General features: G+C 39.9%; 1 protein-coding gene across 2 annotated transcripts in view; it reads right to left on the bottom strand.

Annotated features, from left to right (window-relative positions):
* The window catches only part of ELMO1 (engulfment and cell motility 1), a 303,484-nt gene that overhangs the window by 248,117 nt on the left and 28,560 nt on the right, over positions 1-26,807 (bottom strand). The window contains exons 1-2 of one of the 2 annotated variants that reach the window (XM_036403059.2): positions 6,459-6,525; positions 5,958-6,107 (exon numbers count right to left, since the gene is read on the bottom strand). In XM_036403059.2, the coding sequence (XP_036258952.1) occupies positions 5,958-6,035 (78 nt within the window). In that variant the 5' untranslated portion in view covers positions 6,036-6,107; positions 6,459-6,525. Of the gene's footprint in view, positions 1-5,957; positions 6,108-6,458; positions 6,526-26,807 lie in introns of those variants that run through there. The other variant, XM_036403051.2, reaches the window with a different exon arrangement.

A 26,807-nucleotide genomic window follows, 5' to 3' on the forward strand; every position in this document is an offset into this window, starting at 1 on the left:
TTACAATGCCTAAACCTTCTGCACAGCTATTATCTCTTCCATTTACTAGGCCTTGCTGCTGCCTCTGTATTAAACAGAAGCAGGAAGACAGAGTTTTTATGTATTTTTCAGTGATGATGTCCCAGCCACAAACACCACAGGACATAAGTTTGCAGCTTTGAAAGAATCCAGCCAACCAGTGGGAATGTGGCTTTGGACAAGCCAGACTAATAAAATGTAACATGTGACAATAACATTGCCTGTTTTATCCCTGCTGGCTTGCTGCCACCACATCAAAGAACTGAGGCTCTAATGATGACTACTCCAATGCTGCAGTTCTGTAAGAAAAAGAATCATATTTTTCAGACTCCATTGTAGCTAACAATTGGTTCATTATGTTAACGAAGTATTGTCTATGTATACAAGTGTGTCAGTGCATTGAATTATATCCAGTGCACTAAAAAAATTTGCATTATTTTTTCCAAGGTTATTCTTGCTGCTGAACAGCTTTTAAAATAAATAAAAGTAAAAAATTGAGATCTTTCATTAGTCCAATAAAGGAAATGGGGAAAAAAATCACATAAAAATAACAGATAGTATTTCTTTACCAGCTCTATTAATAATATTTTCACTATGCTTATATGCCAGTCAACACCTGCTTTATGAACAGCTTCGTATTCAATTTTGTGAAGCTGAAATATGACAGGTACAACAAGAAACAATAAAACTCCAAAAGCATCTCTTTGTCACCTAAACACTGATTTTAAGCAAGCCCTACCTTTAACAAACTGGCTTAAGACAACAAAATTTTTTCAATTCTTTTTGAAAAGGTAGCAACCTTTTGGCTCATCCATCTTTGGGCAAGTCTTCCATCAGCAACAGCTGACATCCTCCTTCAGAATGGGTGAGATACAGCTGCAGTGGCCAGCCCTGAGCACTGGCTCCTTCTCCTATCTGACAGAAAGGAGCTGCTGCTGCAAATCCAGGCAGGGAATGTTTTTATAAGTCAGTGTTTTGTTTTGTTGGGTTTTTTTTGTTTTTTTTTCCTCTTCTCATGATCTTCTTTGTAGCCCTCTATCTTCAAGAAACTGCAATCTTGTCAGCTGTTAAAGGCACTGACATTTCCCTTTACTATAAACTCAGGATGTGCAATAACATTGGAAATCCTAGCAATATTCATACTGAAAATCTTCACTAGTTCCAGCTACTGCAGTACCATTATATTTTCTGGGTAAGAGTTCATATAAATTTGCAGGTTTGTGGGAAGGAGGCAAGAGCCTCTCTTTTCCTTCATTCCCTTAGGAACTAAATACCTCAAGTCAGAGTCAGGAGCCAGAATGAAGCACAGAGAGTGACACTTCACAGTACAGTGAGACATCAATATCCCTTTCTTGATCACTGCTTGAACAATGCTGGTGCTCACTAATATTGCATACATTTAGACTCGTGATGCCAGGATTGTCTCGGTATGCTGCTATTACTAGTGACAGTACTTGCAGAAACTATATCTATTCTTAGTCTACACACATGGCAGAAGCGATGTGCAACTATCTTTTCTCTAATTAAGTGTTTCACAATCCCTTTTGAACTTCATTTTTCCCCACAGTTTGAGAAACACTGCACTGAATCAATTAACAATCCCCAAGGGTCCATATTTAGGTCTGAAACTAGATTTAGGTTTGAAAGCTTCTTTTAAAAAAAACCAAAATCTTACTGGTGACCTTTTAATATGCAGTGAAGTACAATGACTTCTATGAAGAAGACAAAAAACCAACCACAATTAAAATGACACTGGCAGAAGAGAAGAGCCAACTTGAAAGAGACTCTTAAAAGATAAACTTGCTGAGTAAATCTAAACTTTAGAGAGAACATAAATGTAAAGCAGCCCATGGCTCTATCCATGGCTGCATTTCTATTAACATGAAATTGTCATATGAAAATGCTCCTGTAAATTTTGCTCACCATATGAGATTTGTTCTTTGAAAAGAAAACACAGCTCTCCTCCTCCCTCCCCCCCCATCCATTTCTTTTTGCTAATGTAAAGATTCACATCTGGTAATTTAATCCATATTTAATGATCTCATAGGTAAAAGCAAGCCTGGAGGAAGAGGCTGTATGGCCAAGTATAATTATAAACTATTCCTTTCTATAGGAAAGCCTTGTTTACCTCCATGGCTGAGGAAGTTCATCCCCAAGCTTAGAGAAATCTGGTTTTAGTACAACTTGTGTTAAGACACACAAGTGGATTTGAATGGGATAAGCCAAAATAGATGTTGTCCCCAAATCTCCATCTTGTGTCTCTCCTGGAAGCTGCTTCTCCTGCAGCAGGAACAGTGTGACTGTAAATCCACAAAGTATCCAGGTAACCTAAAATGAGCATTGGCTTACCTAAAATAATTTGTGCTGTAAAAACCCCCAACAGCAAAGAATTATACATAATGGGCACAAATTAAAGCATGCAGGCTTTCACTGAACACAAGAAATAACACCCTCTTATGAAATAGCTATTTCTGGGACAATCAAAGAGAAGACAGGATAGACTAGCCAGCATCCTGGTTCACCTGTACAGACCCTGTGCAGTCCTATTATTAACATCTTCTAGAATAATCAGCCAGAAGATTGAAGAAAAAGATAACAGACAGTCAGCAACTACCATTCATTTCTTCCCCAGACTGCATTGCTAAAAAGCTCACAAAAAGATCCCAATGCAAATTCAGACACCAGCTCATTTCCATTCCTCCCCTTACATGACAGAAAGACTAAAGCATGAAAGATCAACGCTATACACAGTTCTGAAACCACAATCAAATCTTCATATTAAAAATTAATTTTGGGCAGAGTTTTAATATTGATTTATTAGTACAGATTTATGGAGGAGGGAAGAGTCTGGATGCTATTTTTCTAATTTATGATTGAGGAAAATGATGGAACTGGGGGTGAAACGCAAATAAACCCCAAGTATTCTGGAAGAGAGTAACTGAATTCAGTCAAGTCCATCTCTAAAGAAGAACATGATTTAAAATCAGTTCTAATCCATACAGGCGTCAGCCACCTGTGAGGTTTACTGCAACTTAATTAGTTCCCACCTAGTAAGAGAGAGAGGGCAGTAAATAAGAGACAGTTTTGCCTCTCCTTGTTTAAAGCAACTTTCCAAGAAAAAAGCACTTGTGAAACCCTGAAATCAAATACTACATGTCAATAAATGAGCAGAAATTTTTCTTCACATTCATTGGAAGCAGGCACAGAGGCTAATTCCAAAAGGCACTTAATTATATATCAATTTTTCTGGCACAGAATCTCTCTAACTGAGTGAGACTAATTTTGCATGATTAAATTTTAAACCACCATTGGTGAACACAGGTTAACAAACCTATAGAAATGCAGTGGGAAGCCTCAACTTGAAAAGGCTCTGTGCCTCCTGAAGTCCAAGTTGTCAGAAGTCATGCAGGGGAGCGTAAAGTTTAATAACATTTGGTGGAAAAAATACTCATGAGCTCTTTTAAGGCCAATGCCTGCCAGTACACCACCATCAATGGTTCTGGTTTCACAGTGGCATTTCTTCACTTTGAAAATATTTTACTCTCTCCATTGCTAAGCAAAACATGCATACACGCAGCAAATAAATTAGGATAATGTGCAACTGAATATAAATAAGTGCTTCTAAGTATATGCAATGAGCAACCTTAAAAAACCTCCCAGGTTTTCCTTTGATTTCTTATATGGTATTTGTACTTCAGTTTTTGGAAAAGCCTCCGTACCCTGAAAGATAAAACACTTGTGTCACACTACAGTGATGGGGGTCTGTTGGGGTTTTTTTTTAAGTAATTTTATAGTGCTGTTCATTTAAATTCTGGTTTTCTTGATGGTAAGAAAGAGAGAGAAGAAACCATTATGGGAAGGTTTTTGGATTTTCTGAATATATGTCAAATGGTGACTGAATGAGCAGATGCCACCTGGGAGACAGGCACTGGCTGCAGTGTCTGGTCAGTGGGTAAGTCGTTTCTCTTTTCTGTCTTCCTCCCCTTTATCATCTCCGACAGCTAGCCATCTGAGAGATGAATCATCTCCTCCACTACAGCTCTTCCACTGAATAGCTGCTCTAAAGGAAACAGATTGAGGAAAAGTTAGCACTAAGTGAATCAAAGGCAGAGCTGTGTGTTCTGAAGTATGTATCACCCTAGATATTTTCAAGGTTCATTCCCACTTTGCTCCCAACCTTGGAAAGGTAAATACGCTTTTTTGTGTGCATGGGTAGAAGGAAGGGATGTTTCTTTCCCATCTTTCCATGTCAGAAAGGGGAGGAATGAGACTCTCAAACTTCATTCCCTCATTTCCATTTCTCTCTGCATTGGGAGCAGGCTGCTGGTAAAGTCTTCTCCATTTTGGCCTTACTTTCCCTCTCCTTCCTCCTCCTACCCATAAAGTGGCTTGAGGAAGCTTGCAGATAACTTGGCAGGCTGTGTTTGAGGAGTTTTACCCAGTGTAGTTCAGCATTGATCTTTCTTGTCTCTTTCAAATCTTACATCATAAAATTAAAAACAAGGTACTAGGAAAGTAAGCTAATATTACAGGTAAGGTATGAGGGCTTTTGAGAGTTACTTTAAGCTTTTTGTAAATAAAACCAAATAATTTTCATATTATTCTGCTGCTATTCGAAAGGAAACTTCATAGTAGTTTTTCAGTTTTGTCCTCACTGTACTTGGTTCATCATGACTAACACGCATCTTTCCCTGAACACAGTGTGCAGTGTCTACCATTTGTTATATAAGAAGAAAAAGTCAAACATTCTTCATTCCAGAAGGCAGAAGATTTCTATGCTTACTGAAAAATTTCAGCAAATGAAAATGGAAAAGCATGGCAGGTCAAAATTATCAACCTACAAAGTTTGGTTTCACTTGGGAACTCCCTTTTCCTCTAAGGGCGCTTCCAGAATGCTTAAAAATCATACTGCTGTGATTCCAGCCACCCTCTAGTATCATGTTTCTTCAAATTTCACACAGGAATTTCCCAAGCATGTGCCACAAAAGGGTTAACTACAAGTGAAACTCATTGCACTGCATGAAGAAATTACTAACCCATTTCAGTAATACATTTTCAGTGTGAATTCAAATGCTCTTCTCTCCGATAGACCTTTATAATGTACAGAGTCCCCAGACACCCCAGGGTCTAAAGCACATTATAAAATGCTTTTCTTCACTCTGAATACTATTTACAGAAATAATAATAATTCTAACCAGGTAACATGCAGCAGGATTTCAAAATGTTAAGAGTAAGCTGTTAAATATTAAAGAGGTTGCTTTTAATATTAATACATGGGCCACAAAAACAATCTCAGAGAAGTCCAGAATATAAAACACAGCCCTTGTATAACTTGTTTTTGTTTGTTTCCCCCCACCACAACTCCCTAAAAAGAGTTTTTAATTCATAATTTTGAATTGTTAACTTCTGTACACTGCCTCCAATCTGTCTCCAGGGCCATTGCTTTAGAACTAACGAGACAAACAGAACAAGCCCTGAGATTCCTGAACAGAACAACAAAGGTGCTCCTGCTCACAGTGCACCACTACTTAAGCTCCAAAATCTGCACTTGCTGCAGCCATCCAGTACGATTCTACTCCAAATGCAAAGCACTGACTAGAAATTTGAAGACTTTCCACCCTGAGGTAAAACACTACCACAATTTAACAGTTGAGGAAACTAAGGCACAAAAGTGTTAAGTGGGTCACACAAGCCGTAAATGCCTTATTCAAGCAGCTGTTCAGACAGAAAAAGCAAATGAAGAAATCAGCTAAACACACCAAAAACCTTAAGCAGTAAAAGAGGAAGGAGGGTTACACCCCTTATAAAAAACACCTTTTACCCCACATACATATATAAAAAAATGCACATGCATTGAAATAAATATAAATGCAGAGGAAAACATGCAGAGAACTTATTCATGAACAGGGCCAGCTGAGTACAGGTACACAGGCACTTACTTGATCTATTTCCATTAACTTGGGGAAGGCACCTGGCCATTCAATCGCCACCTTCACTATATCAGCAGGAGGGGGCATTGCGACGCTGCTGTTCCTCGGAGCCACCACAACTGGACACTAAACACTGCAGAGAGCCTCTCTCATTCACACCTGCAGGGAGAGAAAAAAAAAATAGAAAGAAGAATATTACAGCAGTTCAGGCAGAACTCCAGCACTGCCGCTTCAGTCTCCTACATTTCCCCTGGCTGGGCAGGTGGATGGAAATGTATGTGTGAGTGTATGTGCAGGGGCAGGAGAATGGCACACATTACAGGAGCAAGCACAGGACACAGCGCCACGACACGCTGCACAGCTCGACAGCCTGTTAGAAAGATGGCTGAAGCACTGAAATGTACGGTGAATAATAGGCATGCATTAGATTTAAATAGAAAAACTATTTTTAAATATTATTAAATATGCTGGTGGGGGGAAAAGCGACAAACTAAAGAAAGCTTCTGTTACAGTGTCACTCCTGGAGTCCCAGGGAACGTGACCAGTTCGGTTAATGCTGGCGCTTCAGGAGAAGAGATTGCCCAGGAAGTTATGGCCAGGAAACACGGTTTCTTTTAACTATAGCAATGATCTTCTGGGTGTTCACAAATAGATCACTGCACTATAGCAACCAGTATGTCAGGAAGAAGGCAGAACACACAGCAGTTTCCAGATATACACACACACACGCACACACACACACCCTCACCTCACGGATCCAGAGATACCCACATATAAATACTTCTCCATGGTACATTCAGACACGTGAATACACAAGGATGTAGTATACATTCACAGTGACATAATCAGCTACATAACACATCATAATTCTGCAAGAATATGAATATCAACAGGATCTTGTGTCAAATAGTGCGAACTGTGAATTTCAGGGAAAGAGGAAAGGAGAAGAACCAGACCCTCAGGTTTTGCAGAATTGAAGTTCTGTCTCTTCTGACTCATCAAACTTTATAACCTTCCAACAACAACAACAAATGTTTATCAAGAGCGTGTAGTGCCTCTCTGGGCTTGCAAACAAAGCTTCTGCACGCCTCTCTCAGCTCGGTGGTGGCAGGACACCCTCTCTAGTAGCAAAGCTTTGCAGTTCCCAGACACAGCAGCCTGTGCACCCTTCTGCAGATGGGGAGGTTCCTGCTGGCTTTGCCAAGCCCTCCACAACAACCATGGTGTTTCCTGCATGCTCTGCTGAGACCCAGCAAAGCGCCATCATGTACCACAGAACAAGAGAAGATGTAGAAATCCCCAGCGGTGCAGTCCCACTTCTTCTTACAGAAAAGAGAAGGAAGTGGTGAAAGCATGGAGACGTGTTTGCACATACATCCTCTCAAAGAGTTAAGGCAAGACAGGAGCTGGCTGAGCATACCAGATATCCGAAGACACAAACAGGTAAAGGTTAAAACAGGCTTTGACCAACTTCAGTTGCTGCTTCAACTAAGCTGGGCTAATGACCTTTCTTCAACTGCAGCAGAAGCTGGAGCTCAAGTTGGTCTGAACAAAATTGTGAAATCATCTCTTTATTGGGAAACGTTGTACCTTAGTCTCAGACTACTTTTATAAGTGAGAGCTCATCCAGCCTTATGGATGTCTCCGTTTTTCCTTCTTTCTGGTGTGCCTCTGGTCTGCTCTGAAAAGGCTCAGCCCTCTGACTCTGCAAGCCCTGCTACATTCTACATAAGGCTCTCAACACATAATATAAAAGCAATTTATGAACTTTAACACACCAGCAATTTATTTGCAACAATGGCAGTTCTGACGCCGACAGGATCGCACATCACCACAAAGCAAAGCACAAGGCAGTAAATGAGACAATGGACGGTCTATAAATAAAACTGGATTGCAGGAAGTGCCTTGAAAGACTAAACAATGTGATTAAGAAACACTGTGATATTGTCTACATTTGGAAGATGTTACAGGAACAGGGAATAAACACAATTAAAGCATGCAGCTGACTTGCTGGTCATTGAGAAAATCAGACATTTACTTTAGGCTGTCTTCTACCCTGCAGAGCCTTAGCAGATGCCAAGTTCCCACAATTTCTCCCCAAAATATCAAAAGCCCATCATTTGCATCTCCATCCAGTGGTCCCCTTGCTGTGCAGTGCACTGGCTCAATCAATCAGAAAAAAAAAAAAAAAAAAACCCAAAAAATGAAAAAGTATTTTTGGTCATCTGCTTTTTACCATGTTTGAGTCAAACAGCTACTCAGAGGTGATACAACACAGGAGAGGGGAGGAGAAGCGAGGTTTCTTGGCAGCAAGGAGCTGTTAATCCACCTCGACAGTCAATTGAAACTGAGACCTTGGCACCTTCTGCTCCCACACTCACAGTGACGGCGTTTCCCACCTCCTCAGCAGCGCAGTCCTTGGTACTCTCAGCCTGCCGGTGTTGTGGTATTAAGCTGTCTGCAGTGCTTAAGTGGGGCTGACTCACCCAGTGCCTGACCGACAGGCTACTCCCTGCACCCCCTGCCTTGGCACCCCATCCCTGGCAAGAGGGATGCTGGAAGCCTCAGCCAGAGCCTGAATTTGCTGGCCACAACACAAAAAGAGCATCAGCTCCTGCCGGACAAACTTGACTGAGGATAGGTTCAGCTGAGTAAGCCATTGTTTTCAACAGTTTTATTTTCCCTCATCACGTTTCCTCTACACTTTTAATGAAGAAAATCATCTGTAGACCACATATCTAAAGAGATAGAAGGGAGACCCATAAAAACTATAGAATCTACCTATGGCACAGGCAAACACATTTTCTTTTGACTGAGAAGAAGTAACTTGTGGCCCAGTACCTTCCCTCCAAAACTCACAATAAATGCTGGAGAAAAAACACTGATTCATGACCATTGGCTGTAAGCAGAAAAGTAAAACAACATTACACAGCAATAAATTTGCAGAAAACTTCCATTTTCCCATGCACATGAGGGCATTAACCCCAATTCTGCTGTGGCAAGTTGTGGGCTATCTTGACTCATATAGGAAGAAAGGTTTAAGAAAGCAGAGTCAAAGAAAGCTGATGGTAAGTTAATCAAATTCAGCTATGGAAAATAAGCACTTACATTCCAAAGCAAGGTGCAAGAGAAGTCTGCCACAGCATTCAGCAGACAATTTCATTGTGACTAGTTTTAATGTAGGCTAGCAGATCTCCTACATAATTATAATTATTACTATACATATGCTTATACAGTCATAAAACACAAAGCAAAGTGACAGATCTTTAACTAATACAAATGGATGTAGTCCCACTTCTCCCACCAGAAGACCAACTCAAAGATAACAATGTGGTCTGAATGCTGAAAAGCATATAAAGTCATCACTTTGTTTCTGTTTCTCAGTGGCCATCCTAGTCAATGTGCTGACTTCTTCTTTCCTAATTTATATTCTTATGAATCCAGTGCAACATACAAAAGATAATTTAGTTTCATTCTACCTATGTGACAATATCAGGAACAAATATTCTTTTTGGGGTTTTTTTAAAGACCAAAATTGATGTTCTTGTCATCCCAAAAGAAAATGCTACAACCTACAGTGCTGACAGTTCAAAATTACCTACTATTTATCCACATGGTACGCAGTGTGATAGACACTGCCCAGCAAAATAAGGAAGGCACAAATCCTGGTTTGAAATGGTTCTGATTTAGTAAGCAATTTTCATTATGTGCATGAAGAACTAGAACTGTTTTCAGCTACTTTTTGTTATGCCAGCAGCAGTCAAACAGTGAAAAGGATAGGGGTGTCACTGAAGGGTCTAGTTATGGAGTTTTCTCAAGTACAATTCCTTTTTCTCTCCCAGTGGGATCTGAGAAGCATTGACATGTAAGAGCAACTTTCCAACTCATTTTAGCAACCTTTATTTTCAAGGCAGAATCTGAAGGCTAGCAGGACGCATGTGCAGGCATGAGTGTATGAAGGGAAGGAGGGAGTCAGAGGAAAAGGAAGGCAAATTCCCATTGTTTTCCCTAATGCATGCAAGGAGATATAACCTGGAGAATGTTTAAGCAACTTACATGCTCCACAGCACAGTATTTTATACTTTGAGGGGAGAAAAAACCACTACCAAAGCATGTCTACCACTTGAACATACTTTCTTCCATCAGCATGATTTTGCATAACTATGACAGATCATCCCATTAAAGTGTCAATTTTGCAATTTATTATTATTACCACATGCAGTACATTTACGCATTTCAACCATACTATGAAGGAATTCCTGTGGTCTACTAAGTCAAAGTTTTAAACATCCAAGTTGGAAATCAAAGTATGTTAAATTTAATGTAAAAATGCATCAGCACAGATACGCAAGCTCTTGATTTACCTGCCTGGCTCTGAAGGATGCATTCAGCACAAATGTCAGTAAAATATATATTGAATTTTCCCCTTCTACCTATGCACTGCATGTGGAAAACAGGATTTTATTTGTGTATGAAATTAGTTTCTAGTGGAATTTTTTTTTTCCTTGTTATGCAATTTCATTGGCACTTTCCATACAGAGACCTCAAAGTAATTTAAATAACTTAAAGTTATCAGAGCACATCTCTCAAGAAATAAATTCTATTCTTCCTCCACAGACAGAAGAAAAATGCAAGGCTAATAGGAGCTGTATGACTTGCAGCTCTACTCACAAATGTAAACAGCAGCCTAGCACAGCTAAATTGTTCTTTTACAGAAGAGAGGTAATACTCAAAGAGCAGGTCAGCTCATTTCACAAGCAGCTTGAGTAAGAAAATTAATGATTAGAAAGGGACTGAAGGAATGCCACATGCATTGATAATTTTATAAATAAAGTACGTGTTTCTCCAGCCTGGACAAAAGGCACCACACACAGCACCTGGAGCTGGCACAGATCCTGCCACTCCTTGACACAGGCAGGTTTTTGCATGGCATTTCTTGAAGGTGATGGGAAAGCGGGGCAGTGAAGGCAGCAGGGCCAAGCAGGATGTGGTGGGTGCTGGCAGGGAGCTGAGCCCTGGCCAGGCCCACAGCAGGAGAGGCACAGCTCCCTCTGCTCAGCACCTTATGTAAGGAACCACTTCTTGTCAAAGCTCATCAGCTTCCTCTGCTTCGCTCCTGCCGCCCCAGCAAACAGAAACTAAGTGGCAAGTTCAGCTGGAAGGTCCCTCGGGGACCAAGTCTGATTAACGATTTTAGAAAGATAATCCAACGCTGGATTAATATCCCCCAAGAGAGTTATTTTTGGAGTTAAACTGCATGACTGAACAGCTGAGTCTAAGGAGCTGTAAACATGCTCTACCACCTCTACAAGAAATGAAAACAGGGCAGAGAAGCCAGGGGCTGGATGTACACTTTGTGTACATAAAAAGGCTTTCATGTTGCCTTTTTCCTTCTTAGGCATTCAGTGCTATTCACCCCTTAACCAGACAGGAGTCAAAGGCCCAGCAGACCCATGTCAATAAAATCTGTGGATGTTTTGACACAAATGGAAGATAAAGCTGTACAGAAGCTATGAGCTATACTCTAGTAAGGGATGGGAAAAGGGCAGCAGTCTCCAAAAGCAGGCAACCTGGGTGGGGGTGCTACCCCTCTGCAGCAGCCACCAACACTGCAGGAACACCTGATGCCCCTCAAATGGCATCCATGGTTCAGAGCAGTCCATCACCTGGCAAACAGGAGCATTTCTTTGATGCTGAACCTTAAGTCTGCTGATTCATAAAGCATCATTAGACCAGGAGTGAAATATTTAATATTATGTTAAAATGAGCTTTGGATCCTTCAGGTTTAAATACACCACCATTCCTCTCTAAAATATGTGGAGACCTAGAATTTGAGGAGATTTTAGGATTATGGGTGTCAAATGTACAGAAAGGGACGGTTCCTGCCACTGGTAAAGCTGCCCAGGAAAGACAACTAATAGTTGTGAGGTTGTCACCTATCTCATTCCCAGCATACCCATAACCTTTCTTCACAATCTCATTCCAAGTATTTTCTCTGTCCACAGTCATCTTGTTCCTCTTCCTGGGAAGTATTTTATATGGTTGAGGTTTCACTATGTTTGACAGGCCAGACCAGTTTCAAAGAATACTCTTCAAAACTAGAGAGCAAAAAAAGCTTTAAAGAGTGCTTCAAACAAAAAGGTGGAAGAAAACAAAATAGAATGGGTATACTCAGAATATAATCAAGAAAGCTGTCTGGTCTTGCTTTTAAAGCACTTTGCTTTTAATATCGAAAAAATTTAGGTACTTCTTTAACCTGAACTCCCCCACTTCTTGGAAAATCATTCTCCTTTTACTAAGGAACTCCTAATTACATGTCTGTAATTCATAAGAGGACAAAAAACTTCGTTTTGATTACTCAAGTTTCTATTTCAAGCTTTGTGGCAATTTCATTAATTCACATATAACATTTAGTCAGATAAAGATATTTGTTCACTAAAGACATTAATATCTGAACTCTTCAAACTAGAGACCAGGAAAGTATCAAACTCAAGTACTCAAAAGACCAATAAATATATAAATTTAATTCCAATAAATAAATAAATAAAATAAAATACTAATTTTAAAAAAATTATTAAAAAACATAGATGAAACCAAAATGCACCACCACAAGCCCCACACCAATAGCAATCCAGCAGTCAAACATCTAAGGCTTCACAAAAAAAAGCATGATTTTTCAACCATGCTGAGTACCTGCCTAACATATGAAATTTAAGGACCATGGCAAGTATCTAGTACAGAAAGAAATCAAAATGCTACTCTGAGTACAAACTGTAACTTAATCTACTTAAACTTATCACAGTTTGCCAGATCTTGCCCACTTCATTTGGGATTGTTTCTCATCATTTGGCTTGACTCCAGATGTTTCTAAACTGAAGCAAGTAGCAAAAAAATATCCCTTAAAATCCAGTTAAATATAGTTTTCTTTTCCCACTTTTCAGGGTAGCCTCATATAAATAACCTGCGAGGTAGAAATGAAGTAATGGGGAAAACGTGAAACCTCAATTTCAGCAAGACATTGACACTGTGAAACAACAAAATAAAGCAATGCAAAACATTACAGCTCAAAAGGATGGAGGCAATTTCTTTTTTTTGTTTGAGAGGGGGAGAAGGTAAAGGGGTGGTGCTTTTTAATGTTTAAACTAAGCCCATTCCAAAGGAGTCCCATGAAACTGAGAACTGAATAACTTTATTACAGGCTGGTTGAAAACAAGCTGAAAAGAAACAGAGAAAGTTTATCAAAAGTGCTGTGAATGTTGAATAAAACTCAATTAAAGGTAAAAAATAAAAAAGATCACAGTCCTCTTTTCTTCTACTAGCATGATCTGGCTATGGTACCTCATACTTTCCTGGCATTTGGATAAATCATGGGCCTAGAAAGGACACAAAAAAGAGCACCTTCAGTCAAGATGACAATACAGCAGAAACTGAATCAAAACAAGGATAACTGACTATATCCCAGTCTTATAAAGGAGATAACAGATACAAGAAGATAAGCTCAAAGTTGGGGAAATCCCTAAACTTCCTGCTGGAAGGAAGATGAAGCAACAGTAAAAAAAAACAGAGATTTTTTTACCCTGTCAATGTTTATTATACATCCAGAGGAACGAATGGAACTCCTAGGAAGTTAGCAGTCAAATGGAGGAAGAAAGGGCAACAGAGATGTGTGAATGTTAAAGGAAACAACCAAGTTAACTGACAGCACACACAGGATGTTGAAGGTTGAAACAAACAGCATTATTTCCTAATGTAATCATTCTGCATAGAAAAATCCTACAGAAAAGAGTAATACTGATATTCCACAGTGCATAAGCATAATGCTCATCATAAGTAAGAAAAACAGGAAAAAAAAGGGTGAATAACTCTTGTGAGTCTGGGAGGGGCACAAAAATTTTGAAGACACCAGCCTTTTGTCAGGCACTGACACTGCTCTTCAGAGGTGTGCAGTTTTGAGTGCCACAATATAAGAATCAAAAAGCTGCTAGAAGCCATCCAAAGGAGAGATGTGAAGAAGGCGAGGGATCTAGAGGGGAATTCATATGAGAAGCAGCTGAGGTCACTTGGCTTGCTCAGCCTGGAGGAGACCTCACTGCAGTCAGCAGCTTCCTCATGAAGGAAGGTGGAAAGGCAGGCACTGATTTCTTCCCTCTGGAGACCAGTAAGAGGACTCAAGAGAACAGCATGAAGCTGAGTCGGGGAGGGTTAGGTTGGATATTAGGAAAGGGTTTTTTACCCAGAGGGTGATTGGGCACTGGAACACTCTCCCAAGGGAACTGGTCACAGCACAAAACTCTGTCTGAGTTCATGAAGTTTGAGCAGCGCTCCTGGATACATGGTGTGACCCTTGGAGTGTCCTGCATGGGCTAGGAGTTGGACTCAGGGATCCCCATGTGTCCCTTCCAACTCAGAGCCTTCTATGATACAGTAAAAGATAACAAAAAACAAGAGAAGGAAAAAAAAACCACCTATCAGTAATCTTGCAGCAGAAATACTTACTTCAATCTGTGCATCAAAACATCTAACAGTCAAAATACCCCATGTTTTTCTGACTTTCTGGCACTATACATTCTCTGAATCCACCCCTGCAGCCTTCTATCTCTCTGTCAGTTCACTCTTACAGTCACAAAAATTAATTTGTCCTTAACACTTGTGGACTTCTGAGTTCTGGCTCTCTGAAGGAAATTCAGCAAAACTAGACAGCATATGGAAAAAACAGTGAAGGCCACTCAGAAAAAAAATGTGTGGCACAGTTAATATTAGAGACTTTGCCTATAGCTAATATTTGTGGAATAACTTGAGCTATTCTGCATTAAATAGAATGTCAAAACTAAGCCGGAGTTTTAATGGACATTATGAAACTCACTTTGGAAACAGAAATACTAAACAAACATAGACACAGTCACATCCCATAAAAATGACTGTGCATATGCCCACCCAGGTGCCACCCTGCTTTGCTGAATACTGCTCAGTTGGTTTACCTGCATGCCTGGAATCCTGTTCTGGGGACATCCCAAGGAATATCACCCTCGTTTTCAATACTGATACATACCTTGGGGCCATTGTTTATAATTCTAGATCAAGAGGAGCTTGCATACCTGAACAATCATTTCAGGTATACAGTCAGGTTAACCAAAAGATCACTGTAAGGTAAGATACAAGCAAAAAGATAGCAAAGAACACAAGAAAAGGGCAAACTCCAGGTTCACACAGCCAGAACACAGACTGTGTTTTGGAGGGGTCTGAGAAATCTTTTGGAACAAGTCTGACTGCAATATATCAGCAGTGCCAACACTGTTCACCCAGCCCATTTCCAGGGTAGATTTGTTCTGTGTAAAGCTTGGTAAACTGCATTAAATGTGACACTTATTAAAAGGAGATCCAGGTATTCTAGCATTAGACTATCCCTTACTCGTCTCTATACTGCAAAACTGTGAGCAGCAGATGACCCTGTTTGAGCAGGGCAGTTGGCCAGGTGACTTCCAGGAGTCCCCTCCAGCCTCAACCATTCTGTGATTCTCTAAGTACACTGATGTGTTGTCTCTAAGCACTCTTGAAGTCATAGCCTGCCCATCTGTGTTCCAATACTGTGCCTTTTCTGTACTTAAGCGGGTACACCATGAGCAAAAAGACCTTCTTTTGTAGCAGGTTGCCTTCCATGCCAAAATAAGATTCTTACAACACACTAAAACCAGCTGTAGAGCTTAGAACAACAATCTCCATAACTCTTCCCATCTTGCATCCAAGAGCAGTCATTCAAAGAATATCCCAGACTTTCATAACTTGAACTAAAATTTTAAAGATCAAGGTGGAACTTTACTTCTGACAAGAAAACGGCCATAAAATGTGTTTGTGTTACAGACTAATATATGACATTCAAGCACTGGGTACAATTTGTGGTCATCCCATGATTTTACTGCACTCTTTGTTCAACATTAAAATCTGCATGGCCCAGGGAAAGAGGAAAGAATGATGCAAGCATCATCCTTTATTGGTTTGAGTCATAAGCTCTAGGGAGCCATGCAGTTTAAGCAGCAGACAACAGTTGAAACGTTTACTGTCGCTCCCTTTTAGCAGGGACAGCAAGACAGGTAATGAGTTCACTCAAATTACAACCCACATGTGAACTTAAACCCCCATTGAATCTAATTTATGCTATCATGCTGGGCTATTAAAAAAAAAAAGGGGAAATGGAAGGGGGAGAGTATAGCCATCACTTCAGCCACTGCAGTTGAAGAAACTTGACTTATGAAAAATACCAGCTTGTCTAGAAAATATGTTCACTTCATTGTTACGGTAAAAAGTCACTATCAATTAAAAAATCTCCTTCTTAGTAGTACATATGATGTGTTTCTCCAAGTCTCTTCTATTTCATAAGGAGCTATAATTTCAAAGGTTCTCTAAGACTCCTGAGATGACTAGAGCTAGTACTCTGTCAAAAGTTGATGACAGCACAGCTGTGTTTCCCCATTGCCACGCTCCGGTTGGAGCTCCTGCTCCAGCCTCGCTGGGAACATGCGGAGTTATGCCAAGAATGAGCAAAACACTCACTGTTTCCAAATTGGCTAATCAACAGACTGAGAGCTTAACCTCCCCACAATACACGCAGACAAGCAACAAGCACTGAGGACTGAACTGTGCCAGCCACATTATTCAGCAAGACGACTCGTGGCAGTTTTCTTCCCAGGAGCCAGAACATCAATTGTCACCGACGATGCTGCAACTCAATCAAACTTCTATCAAAACACCCATTCAAAACGAACCAGCACTTGCTGTGTAATGCTTTACTCTATTATCCTAAAAACAAATAAGAGTGCCTCGAATAACTCCTGCATGGAACCAACCAACTTGGTTCCATGGAGGAGTTATTGCCCAGCATTTTACCTGCTAAGAACTTAAAATTGCTAACTGCAGAATAGGGAGATGCTAGCAGCAAAAGCCAAAAGGACACTAGGCTTTTGCTGAATAACAACATGCATACCTCTAACTTCTAATGTAGCCAAAAAAAAATGGATCCTCATAACCTTTCATGTTAAAAATATTGTAATAAATATACATCATCCTGAGCCACCATCCTTAAATTTTTTCTGCTCCAAAAAGCTCTCTGAATGGCAAAGTCCAGTTCCACAGCAGATCTGAGGCCTGCTTCCACAATGTCACAGCTTTGCCTCCCTCTCCCCAGCACTGGCACTTGTCCAAGATACCAGTTCAGAGAGATAGAGTGTCTAAAAAGTAACCCACAAAACAAAAACAAAGACAGATTTTTAGGCAGATTAGCCCCCTGAATGCATTCACCACTCACTCACCCAAGCTTCAGGACCACAACAAGCAATGTACAAGGCCAAAGAGGAAAACAGGAATATAACCTGCTCATTTTAAACTTTTTCACCTGTGCAAAGTTTATGGCATACAGCTGAGATTCAATTCCATAGAGAAGAATGATGTAAAAGTATTCAATTACTAAGTTCATTACAGTATGTCTCATTAATTCAATGAGCTGCTTTATAATTGTAACAGACATTAAAAGATTAAAGTATTTGGATTAAATCCAAGTACATTTTCAGTGCTCTGATGATTGCCAGAGTCTGTATCTTCAGAAATACTGAGTAACACCCCTTCACCAAGTACCCTGTGAGAGAAACCATTGTTTATTCTTCTTGCTTTCAGATTTCAGCGCTCCCAAATTAAATTTTCCCATTGCACTTGGGGGTGAGGGGTGGTAAATCTGTTCAGGTAACTGTCTACTTCAGTTTGACATGTTAGAACTGTTTCCAAATAAAGCTGTCAACTGAAGCTGACCATTTTGAACTTCCTGGAGGGCTAACACCTGGCTGGAAAGTCTTTAGTGTGCAAACAGCAACATGGAAACAAAGCCAAACACATAACTCTATGGCACCTTTAGTTTGTAATTCAGCAGTAATTTAACATCATTAGATCTCTGCTGTTCAAGCAGTAAGGGTGATTTAGGTATCAATCACTTTAAAAGAGAATGAAGTCCTCTTTCTCCTCTTCAGTCAAGCATTTCTACTCTGCTGTGAAGACTAAAGTACATCTTTACTGGTTTGGCAGCATGGCGACAACAGCAAGCACAGAGCCTTATCCACTCTCAATTTTATGCAAAATTAAACAGTATTCACAGGTTGTACTGAAAGTACAAGATTTCCAAAAAGCTACAATGCACATCTCTACTGAAAGAATACTTCATTTTCTTCTCATTGAAGCAGTCCTTGAGCTGCATTCTCAGAATCACAGGCAGAGCCCATCAGAAGACGCTAATCTGGAGTAACAAGTGTGATCAGGAAAGAGATGTCCCATTTCCAAAGGTGACAGACAAACCTGCCCTGTAACAAGTAAGTGGACTTCCCATCTCTTCCATTTTCCCCTTCTCCTGACAAGGGATTTAGCTGTTCTGTCAGAGCTGGATCTGACTTCCTTCCATCTTGCCTGGAAGATAAATGTGGGGCTCACAATAACATGTTCTCCACAATATGCAGCTCCCAACTGCTTCTTCTTGATCTGGGCATACAAAACCTCTTAATACAAGGAATAAGGGAAAATATTCTTTTGAAGTTTCCTTTTCACCTGTCTCATTCTCCAAATTCTGGTGCAGATTCCTACAGGCCACACCACCTTCACAAGCTCTTTTGTCAGTGTGTTAAAGAATTTTGGTTTTTTCAGCCACATCTTACCTTGCTGGTCTCATCCACTGTTCCAACAATTTTTACTAAAACTGGGGGAGGAAAGATTACACTAACTCTAATTAAGGCACCTGAGGAAAATTCTGAAGCAGAAGTGTCCATAGGTAAATACATGTCCTAGCTGCATCAGTCCAGGACACAGTCTAATTCTCCCATATAAACAAGTCAGAAAAATGTATTCTAGCATTTGCAAAACAAACCTCTTGAGACACAAGAGCCCTGCATTCTTATTTGACCTTGGTGTCCTTCAGAAAATGTAATCATTAGCAGCTAGGATAAGAGAAAGACCACAAAAAACCAAAATTAAAAAAACCCACCTGAAAATAGACTCTATATCTTCCAAGTTTGTTCCCCAAAGCACTAATTAAAGAGGACTCTCCACTACATGTAGCAATCATGCTGTTTAAATGAACAGAGAGCTCTGCTTCAAAGACAAAGATGCTAAACTTGAAAGCAAGAACACTTGTGTTTAATTTTCTTTTATTCAAAGGCTTGGTGTGTGGCCATGTACTTGCCCTTTGGTTCTCTGTGCCTCCAACCACCAAGTATAAAATGGAGCACCACACTTCCCCAGAGCAGTTGAGAGGCATTTAGAGGCTGCAGGAGATTGTATCTAAATCATGCTGACAGATTACTCAGAACAGGCAACTGCCTTATTTATTCATGTGATTGGACAGGCTAATCCCCCAGATATTCCTGTTTTTCACCCTTCCCAACCCCTCAAGGCCCTGAAAGTAGAGATTGGCTTGCCTATTTCTTGCTACCATCCTTAGACTTAATACAACACCTTCTATTAAAACCAGATGTAGAAGTGAAGATGCAGCTTTGGCTTCTGCTGGCAATGGTCTGTGCTCTTTTTGAGCATTTCAGAGCAATTATCCATCAGACAGGGCTTCTCACAAGAATACCAGATATGCACTCTTAGATGGGACAGAAGAGAGCAAATCCTTTTTTGGCTATGTTTATTTTCCAATATGCTTTAATTATCTTACCCTGCCAAATTAAAAGATTCATTTCCAAGACAAAATGGCAAATATACATCTAGGTGACTACATGCTTTAAACCAAGTCAGCAAGGGAAACTATTTTCCCAGGCAAAACAAAAGCTTCGCCATTATTTTCATTTAGGCCAAGACTGAAAGAGCACACAGAACATGCTGTAAGGACCAAGCCTGAAATCTCATTGCCATTTTCTTTACCTATAAAGCTGTTTTTCCTTACGTTAAGCATCCCCAAGGCACACACAAATGTCTGTAGAGCCAATCAAAATGCAAATACTGTGAAACAGCCAAGGAAGCACCTACTGCTTGTCTCTTTATCACATTCTTCCTTTTACTCAGACTTTCATCATTTAATACAAGTGACTTTGCCAAGCACCGTGTGCTTTGGTTTTAGAGCACCGAAAGTTTAAGCTGTTCTCTACTCAGAAACAATCTGTCATCTGTTTCACTGGTTCAGCCATTCCTGGCAACTGCCTTGCTTTCAGCATACCCATGACAGGAAGACACCCCTGTCCTGTCACAGTTACCTCTTTCTGGACCCAAATAATCTCTGTAGTTTTACACAATGGGATTAATGCATGGCTGCTGGCTACCCCACTCTCCTGCCTTTGCTTTAATAATTTCATTGCTGAAGTGGAAGTACAGATGTTAAAAGAGACAGGCGCATGACAGAAAACGCTCGCCTCTTGCTTTGAAGATGCGTAACGTGACAGCAAGATGAAAAATCCCACAGCTACGAAGGATGCCAATTTTCTCAGGAACTGTTTCATCTCTAACAAGATCAAACTGAACTATTGCCAGTAAATTGAGGAGGTGCCTGTTTTAACAGTTCCTTTCCTAAATGTGTTACTATTTCCCCTGGTTCATTAACCAACCTTATTCAAGAAAGAAGAATCCTATCTTAAAAGGAAGGCAGCAGGGTAGCTTTGCATGCCACCAGCCAAGTTACCTCTATACTTTTTATTGCTGCTTTCTGTTAGGAGAAACTTAACCATGCCAAAGGTTGGCAGTTTCCTCTAGGAGCTAAGAAGTAAAAAGCCTTGTTGAGCACGTTTTCCTTTTGAGCTGCCACAACACATCATGATGTATTCAGCACAGCTATTAGGCTGTGTGTGAGAAGGCTACAGGTCCCTGCCACCAAACTGTGGCCCCCTAAATTTTCAAATTTCCAAGAATATATTACATTTCTATATAGATGACAAAGATAGTAATGATATCCTTGAAAGGTGTTTTCAAGCACTTTTAGATTAAATGTTATCTAAGGCATGATTTGACCTTGATTTGTTTTTAGATTTTTTAATTATTGACTTATGTGCATTAAAAGTCACTGGAGAAAAAAACATTTGTATTTAAGATTCTATTTTTGCTTTTGCATGACTTTAAAGTGATGACAGTTTAAAGACCCACTAGAATATGAATGGATTAGACTTTAATGTGCTTTCCTCTCTTTTAGTTCATAAAATTTTCAAATGATCGACTCTTAGAAAGAATAGCCACTGTCAGGAGTTTTACCATGTCCTTTTTAACAAGGATGAAGAGGGGAAATATTTGTTTGTTTATTTTTAAACAGGACATTTGTTCATAGAAGAAATCTAAGCATAATACATTTAGCCTAGGCTGTACAATTCATCTCTCTCACCTCTGACCTTTTTTTCTCCTTTTCTTTTCTGACAGTGTTTTATTTCTCTTTACATGACCCATTCTTTAAGCCATCTTCCACTTCCTCAAAGAGATTACAATTCACACACACGCCAACCATTTTTTTCCAGGTGGAGATTTTGTACCAACTGCTGAACTTTCATCTCAGCCAAAGTACATCCCAACTGAGATGCAACAGACACATTTCAACCCTCACCAATATCTCTCTGCACTTTTCAGGCTTTTAAAACACGGGGAAGCAAGACCTTCAACTGCTAATTTGGGAAATCCAGAAGTGCACGTTGATATTTCATCCTTCCTATACTTTTTTTTCAAAAATCAAAGATCAAAACAACCTATGCTCTGCAGAAGCCAATTGTGGTGGCTTTTGTGAAGGTTAAAAGTTCAAAAAAGAAAGCTGGTTTCTTCATTTAGCAGCCTCTTTCAACAATACTGATAAAGAGACACTGAAGGGAGAGCTGTTGTGTAGGCATGGCAGCAAGGGGGATGCCATGGAGAGGACAGGTCTAAAATTCTTTAATTCTCTTATTTATGACTCTCTCTTTGACCTTACCCTCTTCAGGGGACACTGTCCCAAATACTAACAACCAGCAATGAGAAAAAGCTACAAGAAACACACATTTCCTGCTGTCTTCCTCAATACTCACAGAGCAAATAGTTCCCAAAGCACACTTCACCCTGCAGCCTTTGGAAAGACATGTCCCAGACACACAAGATATAACCATGCAAATTATAGCTCTTTCTCAAGCTTGCAGGCTCACTATGCCTTCTTTCAAAATCCCTCTCCTGCTGACAGATATAAATCAAGCAAGCAAACTCACTCCATGAAATCAAAACTTCACATGGCCACAAAAGGCTTTTTTTTTGCCTTTTTTTTTTAATATTAACTTTGCACATGAGCATAAGCACCAAAAGGAATGCACCAAGCATTATCTTGCATTGGTTTTTCTAATCAAAATACATGGCAACCACAAAAGGAAATGCTTCCAGACCAGTAATGAAGGGACTGATTCATATGCCCCAGAGAACAAGTGCTGAACAATGTCTACTCAGTAAGGTTTCAGCTTTATCCCTTATTAAAATAAAACCACGTGTCTGATCTTTAACCCACTTTGATTTATAAATGTTTCTGCTTTTCAAGATTATGAAAGTAAGTATGAACAGACGAGTTAGAAGAAAACAATCCATCACAAAACCCTTATACACCAAATGCTAGAATTGCCATCTATCTTACTTCCTTTTTTCAAAAATGTGGATTTATAGATTTGAAGGACTCGATCAGAGTTCCAGTTTGAAAGTCACAAAAGTAGACTGAAGCAAGCAACAAAATACTACATCCCAAATGTAACATAGCTTCCACTACTGTACATAAACATCAGTTGGTCATCTGTCAACCAACTAAAATGCCACATGCATTTGAAAAGTATTAAAATAACAGCAAGAAAAAATGAAGAGTCCTTTGAAAAGGCCAGAGATTTATCAATTCCAAGGTGTGCATAAATAAATACTCAAATCAAAGAAAAAACTGTGTGGCTTTACATCTCAGTATCTTATGTTCCAGACACTTTATGGATGAGAGTTCTTCACTAGAATGCAAATCTGGACTAAAGTCACAATGCAGAACGAGGTTTTTTTCCCTTTTGGTTGTGCCCCATTGCAGAAGATATTTGCTCTAAATCTTAAAGTGTGTCACATTTTCCACAGGGCATTCAGGAAACTCCTAGCACAAAAACAATGAACAGGATGTTGCAGGTCAGGCTAGAGCTACACTCACTGAATGAGAACATTTGAGGAAGGGGAGGGGGACACTTTGCACAGTCTTTTATTACTCACCATCTTCTTGGTTCCAGCCCTATACAGGATTTGGTTTTGGGGGATAAGCAAAGCTTGCATGCAGATCTCACCTCACCAGAGCTATCTCTTGTTTTTATAAGAATTCAATGCCCCAGGCGATTTTATACGACACAGAACTACAAAACAGCTGTGACAGCTTCAGCCAGTCCACCTCAGTTCATACTCTTGGACCATCTGTGAACCTATCATGAGCATGTCTGACAGCCAACCTGAACACAGGACAGGTCTGTAAATTTGGGGTTGTTTTTAACATTCCTGCTAATAAAACTATCACTGCTCATTCTTGTAAGTTTGATCTGATCTGTTACTACGTTGCAACTATCCTGTGCCTGGGAATACCTGGATCATTAATATTCCCACAGCAACAGGGTAGCTACGTAGACTGCAAGAGCAAAACCTGTACGCTGAAGTTTCCTGTGCCCACAGGAGCTCATAGCTGATGCTCTGCCTCCTCACTGGATCTTTCCAAATAGGAAGGACTCTGTAGAGTACTTAGTTGGATCAAAGTTTATGCAACTTCCAGAAACACCCCCAGATAAACCCCACTCTCCCAACTCTGCTGGAATCTGTGTAAAAACAGGTGCCGTGAGCCCATGGGACTGATCATAGCTCTCATCCTCCCCCCAGCCATGCTGGCTGTAAGATGAAGGAATCACAGAGAACTCTAGTTCTTTAAGCAACTGCTAAGATTCAAAAACCAGTGGCATGTGGGTTTTGAGTAAACTCCTTAGCACTGCTCTTGCTTTAGTAAAGTTGTCAACTTTGTTTACAACAATGAAGCCCCAAAGAGCTTTTTGCAGCAGCAGCAGAAGCAGCATGGATTTTTAGCTTCCATATTTCAGATCTGCTTTTATTCATCAGACTTTCCACATGGTAATCCTAGAAAAGCAATCCTAATGCAATACTTTCACCATCAAATTGAGAGGCCTAATTTGTGGCTACAGCTGTGGCCTGTTATCTGTACTTCATCACTCCAATTCAGCACAACATAAACTCCATAATTCGTCAAACTTCGACATGCCTCTACACCACAACAGCAATTAATTTGCCTCTTCCAGCCTCTGCCATTAAAATAAAACTGCAACATACCACAATCTGAAAATAAAACTAATTCAGTCCCAGCCCTACCCAACCTCTCTACCATTTAAAGAAAACCCCTGCAACTTCAGCATTCAAGAAGTTGGACTTCTGTCAGAATTTTTTTCATTCATATGCTTACTTTTAAAGGTTACTTATAAATCTGACATAGTAACTTCACATTAGCACCTAAACTACAACATTAGCTAAACTTTTTACTTGGCAAAAAAAAAAATCTTGCCTCATCAAAACAAAAACAAAACATGCTGAAATGTTTTCATATTGGCCTGAAAAACAAACAAACAAACAATAGAAACAAATAAAAAATCCAAGCAAATCTCCACCCAGCAACTACTGCACTACAAATAATTTGAGATTAAATGACAGTTTCAAAGGCAATTCAAAATAAAAAACATCATGCTATAAATCTGCGAATGGGGGTTTATTTTGATAATGCTATCAGTTAGGTAAGCTAGGGTCATTAAAGCCCTTTCTGGATAACACAGTAATTTGCTTTTCATATCAAGAAAAAAAGGTTTTCTTCCTTTCATTTGCAAAGAAAACTCTAACAGCAAAATAATATGCATCAGATGGAATAACATTTCCTTGTTCTATCATAAACACAAACCTCACTTCAAAGTGAAGATGATTTTTGACTTGAAATGGGGAAGTTTTTAATCAAAAAGAAAGTTCAAATTAAGCCACTGTGATTTTACTTGAACTTTTATTTACTAAGTTTACACAGCTCCATTGTACCCTTTTGGATGCAAGTATAGCTCATATTAGTTCTCTCACATTCCCTGCTGGAGCATAGGGTAAAATCACTTTGATAATCCCCTTAGCAATAAGACTAGAAAATCAGTTGGGAGTCTAAGAAAAAACACACCACTTCCAAAATAAAACTGCATTTCATAAAGTAATTAAACATCCTGTGCATGTGGCACAGCTATACCCCTCAAGAAGCTCCATGATTTGAGAGTGACCTCAGAATACAAGCTGTGCCATAGGAAGGAGCCCAAACGTGGCACACATCCCCTCATAACAGACACACTGCACTGCAAAGCATTAAGGCATGCCATTCCAATTAGCTGGACCTTTATGAGTTTTTCTGAGGCTCAACCAAACAGTAAATGTAGCTGCAGCGACCCTCAAAATTGTAATTTTAAGTTTTCCTAAATGCCTGCTTCAAATCAACTGCTGCTTCTGTAGCAGGTGTATTCTAAGGCACTTAGCCCTAAAGTTTGCTACCTCAGTATCTAAATATAAATCAAGAACCACTTTTCTCAGCTGATATTTGTTGTCTTTGCTACCAAGGTGACTACTAATTCTTGCTGTTTAAAAAAAAAGATAGGCATTGTTACATTAATTAGTTTTACATGGTAATTTTAAATGAACTATTGCTAAATGCACACAGTTGCACCAGCACAAACTCACATGGGTAACAAGAAAAAAACATTTATTTTACCATTGGAGACATCAAAAAAAAGAAATAAAAAACACCAAAAAAATCCCTCACAAAAAACCCCACCCCCAGCCTTCCAGAAACAAGTCTTAGATCATAGCTTTAATTCATAACAAAAGATGAGATTGAGAGACAATAATTTTATTGCACGTTATAAAATATCTTCATGTTTTACAAGACATATGTTATTGACTCACTCCTTCCCATTCACAACAGCCTTCTTCTTTTTACTTTTCCATCATGCTCTTTACTCCACAGCCATCAGCTAGGCTTTTCTGTCAGACTAATACAGACCTGAGCAAGTTCAAAGCATGTGTTCTCTAACTTCAATTTAGCTTTCAAGTCTGCTGCTTGCACTTCATGACAGAAAACAATTTTTTGCAACTTAAATTGTTTACCTTCTTCAGCTACAGCAATTAGACTAATGAGAGTTACTACCCTCCCAAACAAATTTTTTTTTAATGCAGTCATTTAGCCTGACAGGCTTGCCAAGCTGGTGAGGAGGGCTTTAAACTAAAGTTGCTGGGGGAAGGAAAACTCAACCATCTCCAACAGAATACTTCTGGAAAGCTGTCAGCTTGGACAGATGCACTCTTTGGTGGGCTAACAGCTGCCTGGATGGCCAGGCCAGAGAGTGGTGGGGAATGGTGCTGCATCCAGCTCGTGACCAGTGATGTCTCCCAAGGATCAGTGTTGGGCCCAGACCAATTTAATATCATCACTGATGACCTGGATGAGGGGATCAACTCTACCATTAGCAAATTTGCAGATGACACCGAGTTGGGGGTGGGGAGAGTGTCAATCTGCTGGAGGGTAGGAGTGTTCTGCAGATAAATCTGGAAAGGCTGGATAGATGGGCCAAATCCAACAACAGGAGGTTTAACAAGACCAAGACCAACAGACATATCTCTCAACTTGTCCACATCCTTCTGGATACCATCCCTTCCGTCCAGCCCATCAAGCTCACTACACAGTTTGGTGTCATCAGCAACCTTGCTGCATACACTCCATCTCATGGTCCATGTCATTGACAAAGGTGTTCAACAATTGCTGATCCTATTAAAGACCCCTGAGGAATGCCACTCATCACTGCTCTCCACTTGGGCATTGAG

The sequence above is a fragment of the Molothrus ater genome, chromosome 1 (assembly GCF_012460135.2).
Source record: "Molothrus ater isolate BHLD 08-10-18 breed brown headed cowbird chromosome 1, BPBGC_Mater_1.1, whole genome shotgun sequence".
In the NCBI taxonomy this organism is placed as follows: domain Eukaryota; kingdom Metazoa; phylum Chordata; class Aves; order Passeriformes; family Icteridae; genus Molothrus; species Molothrus ater.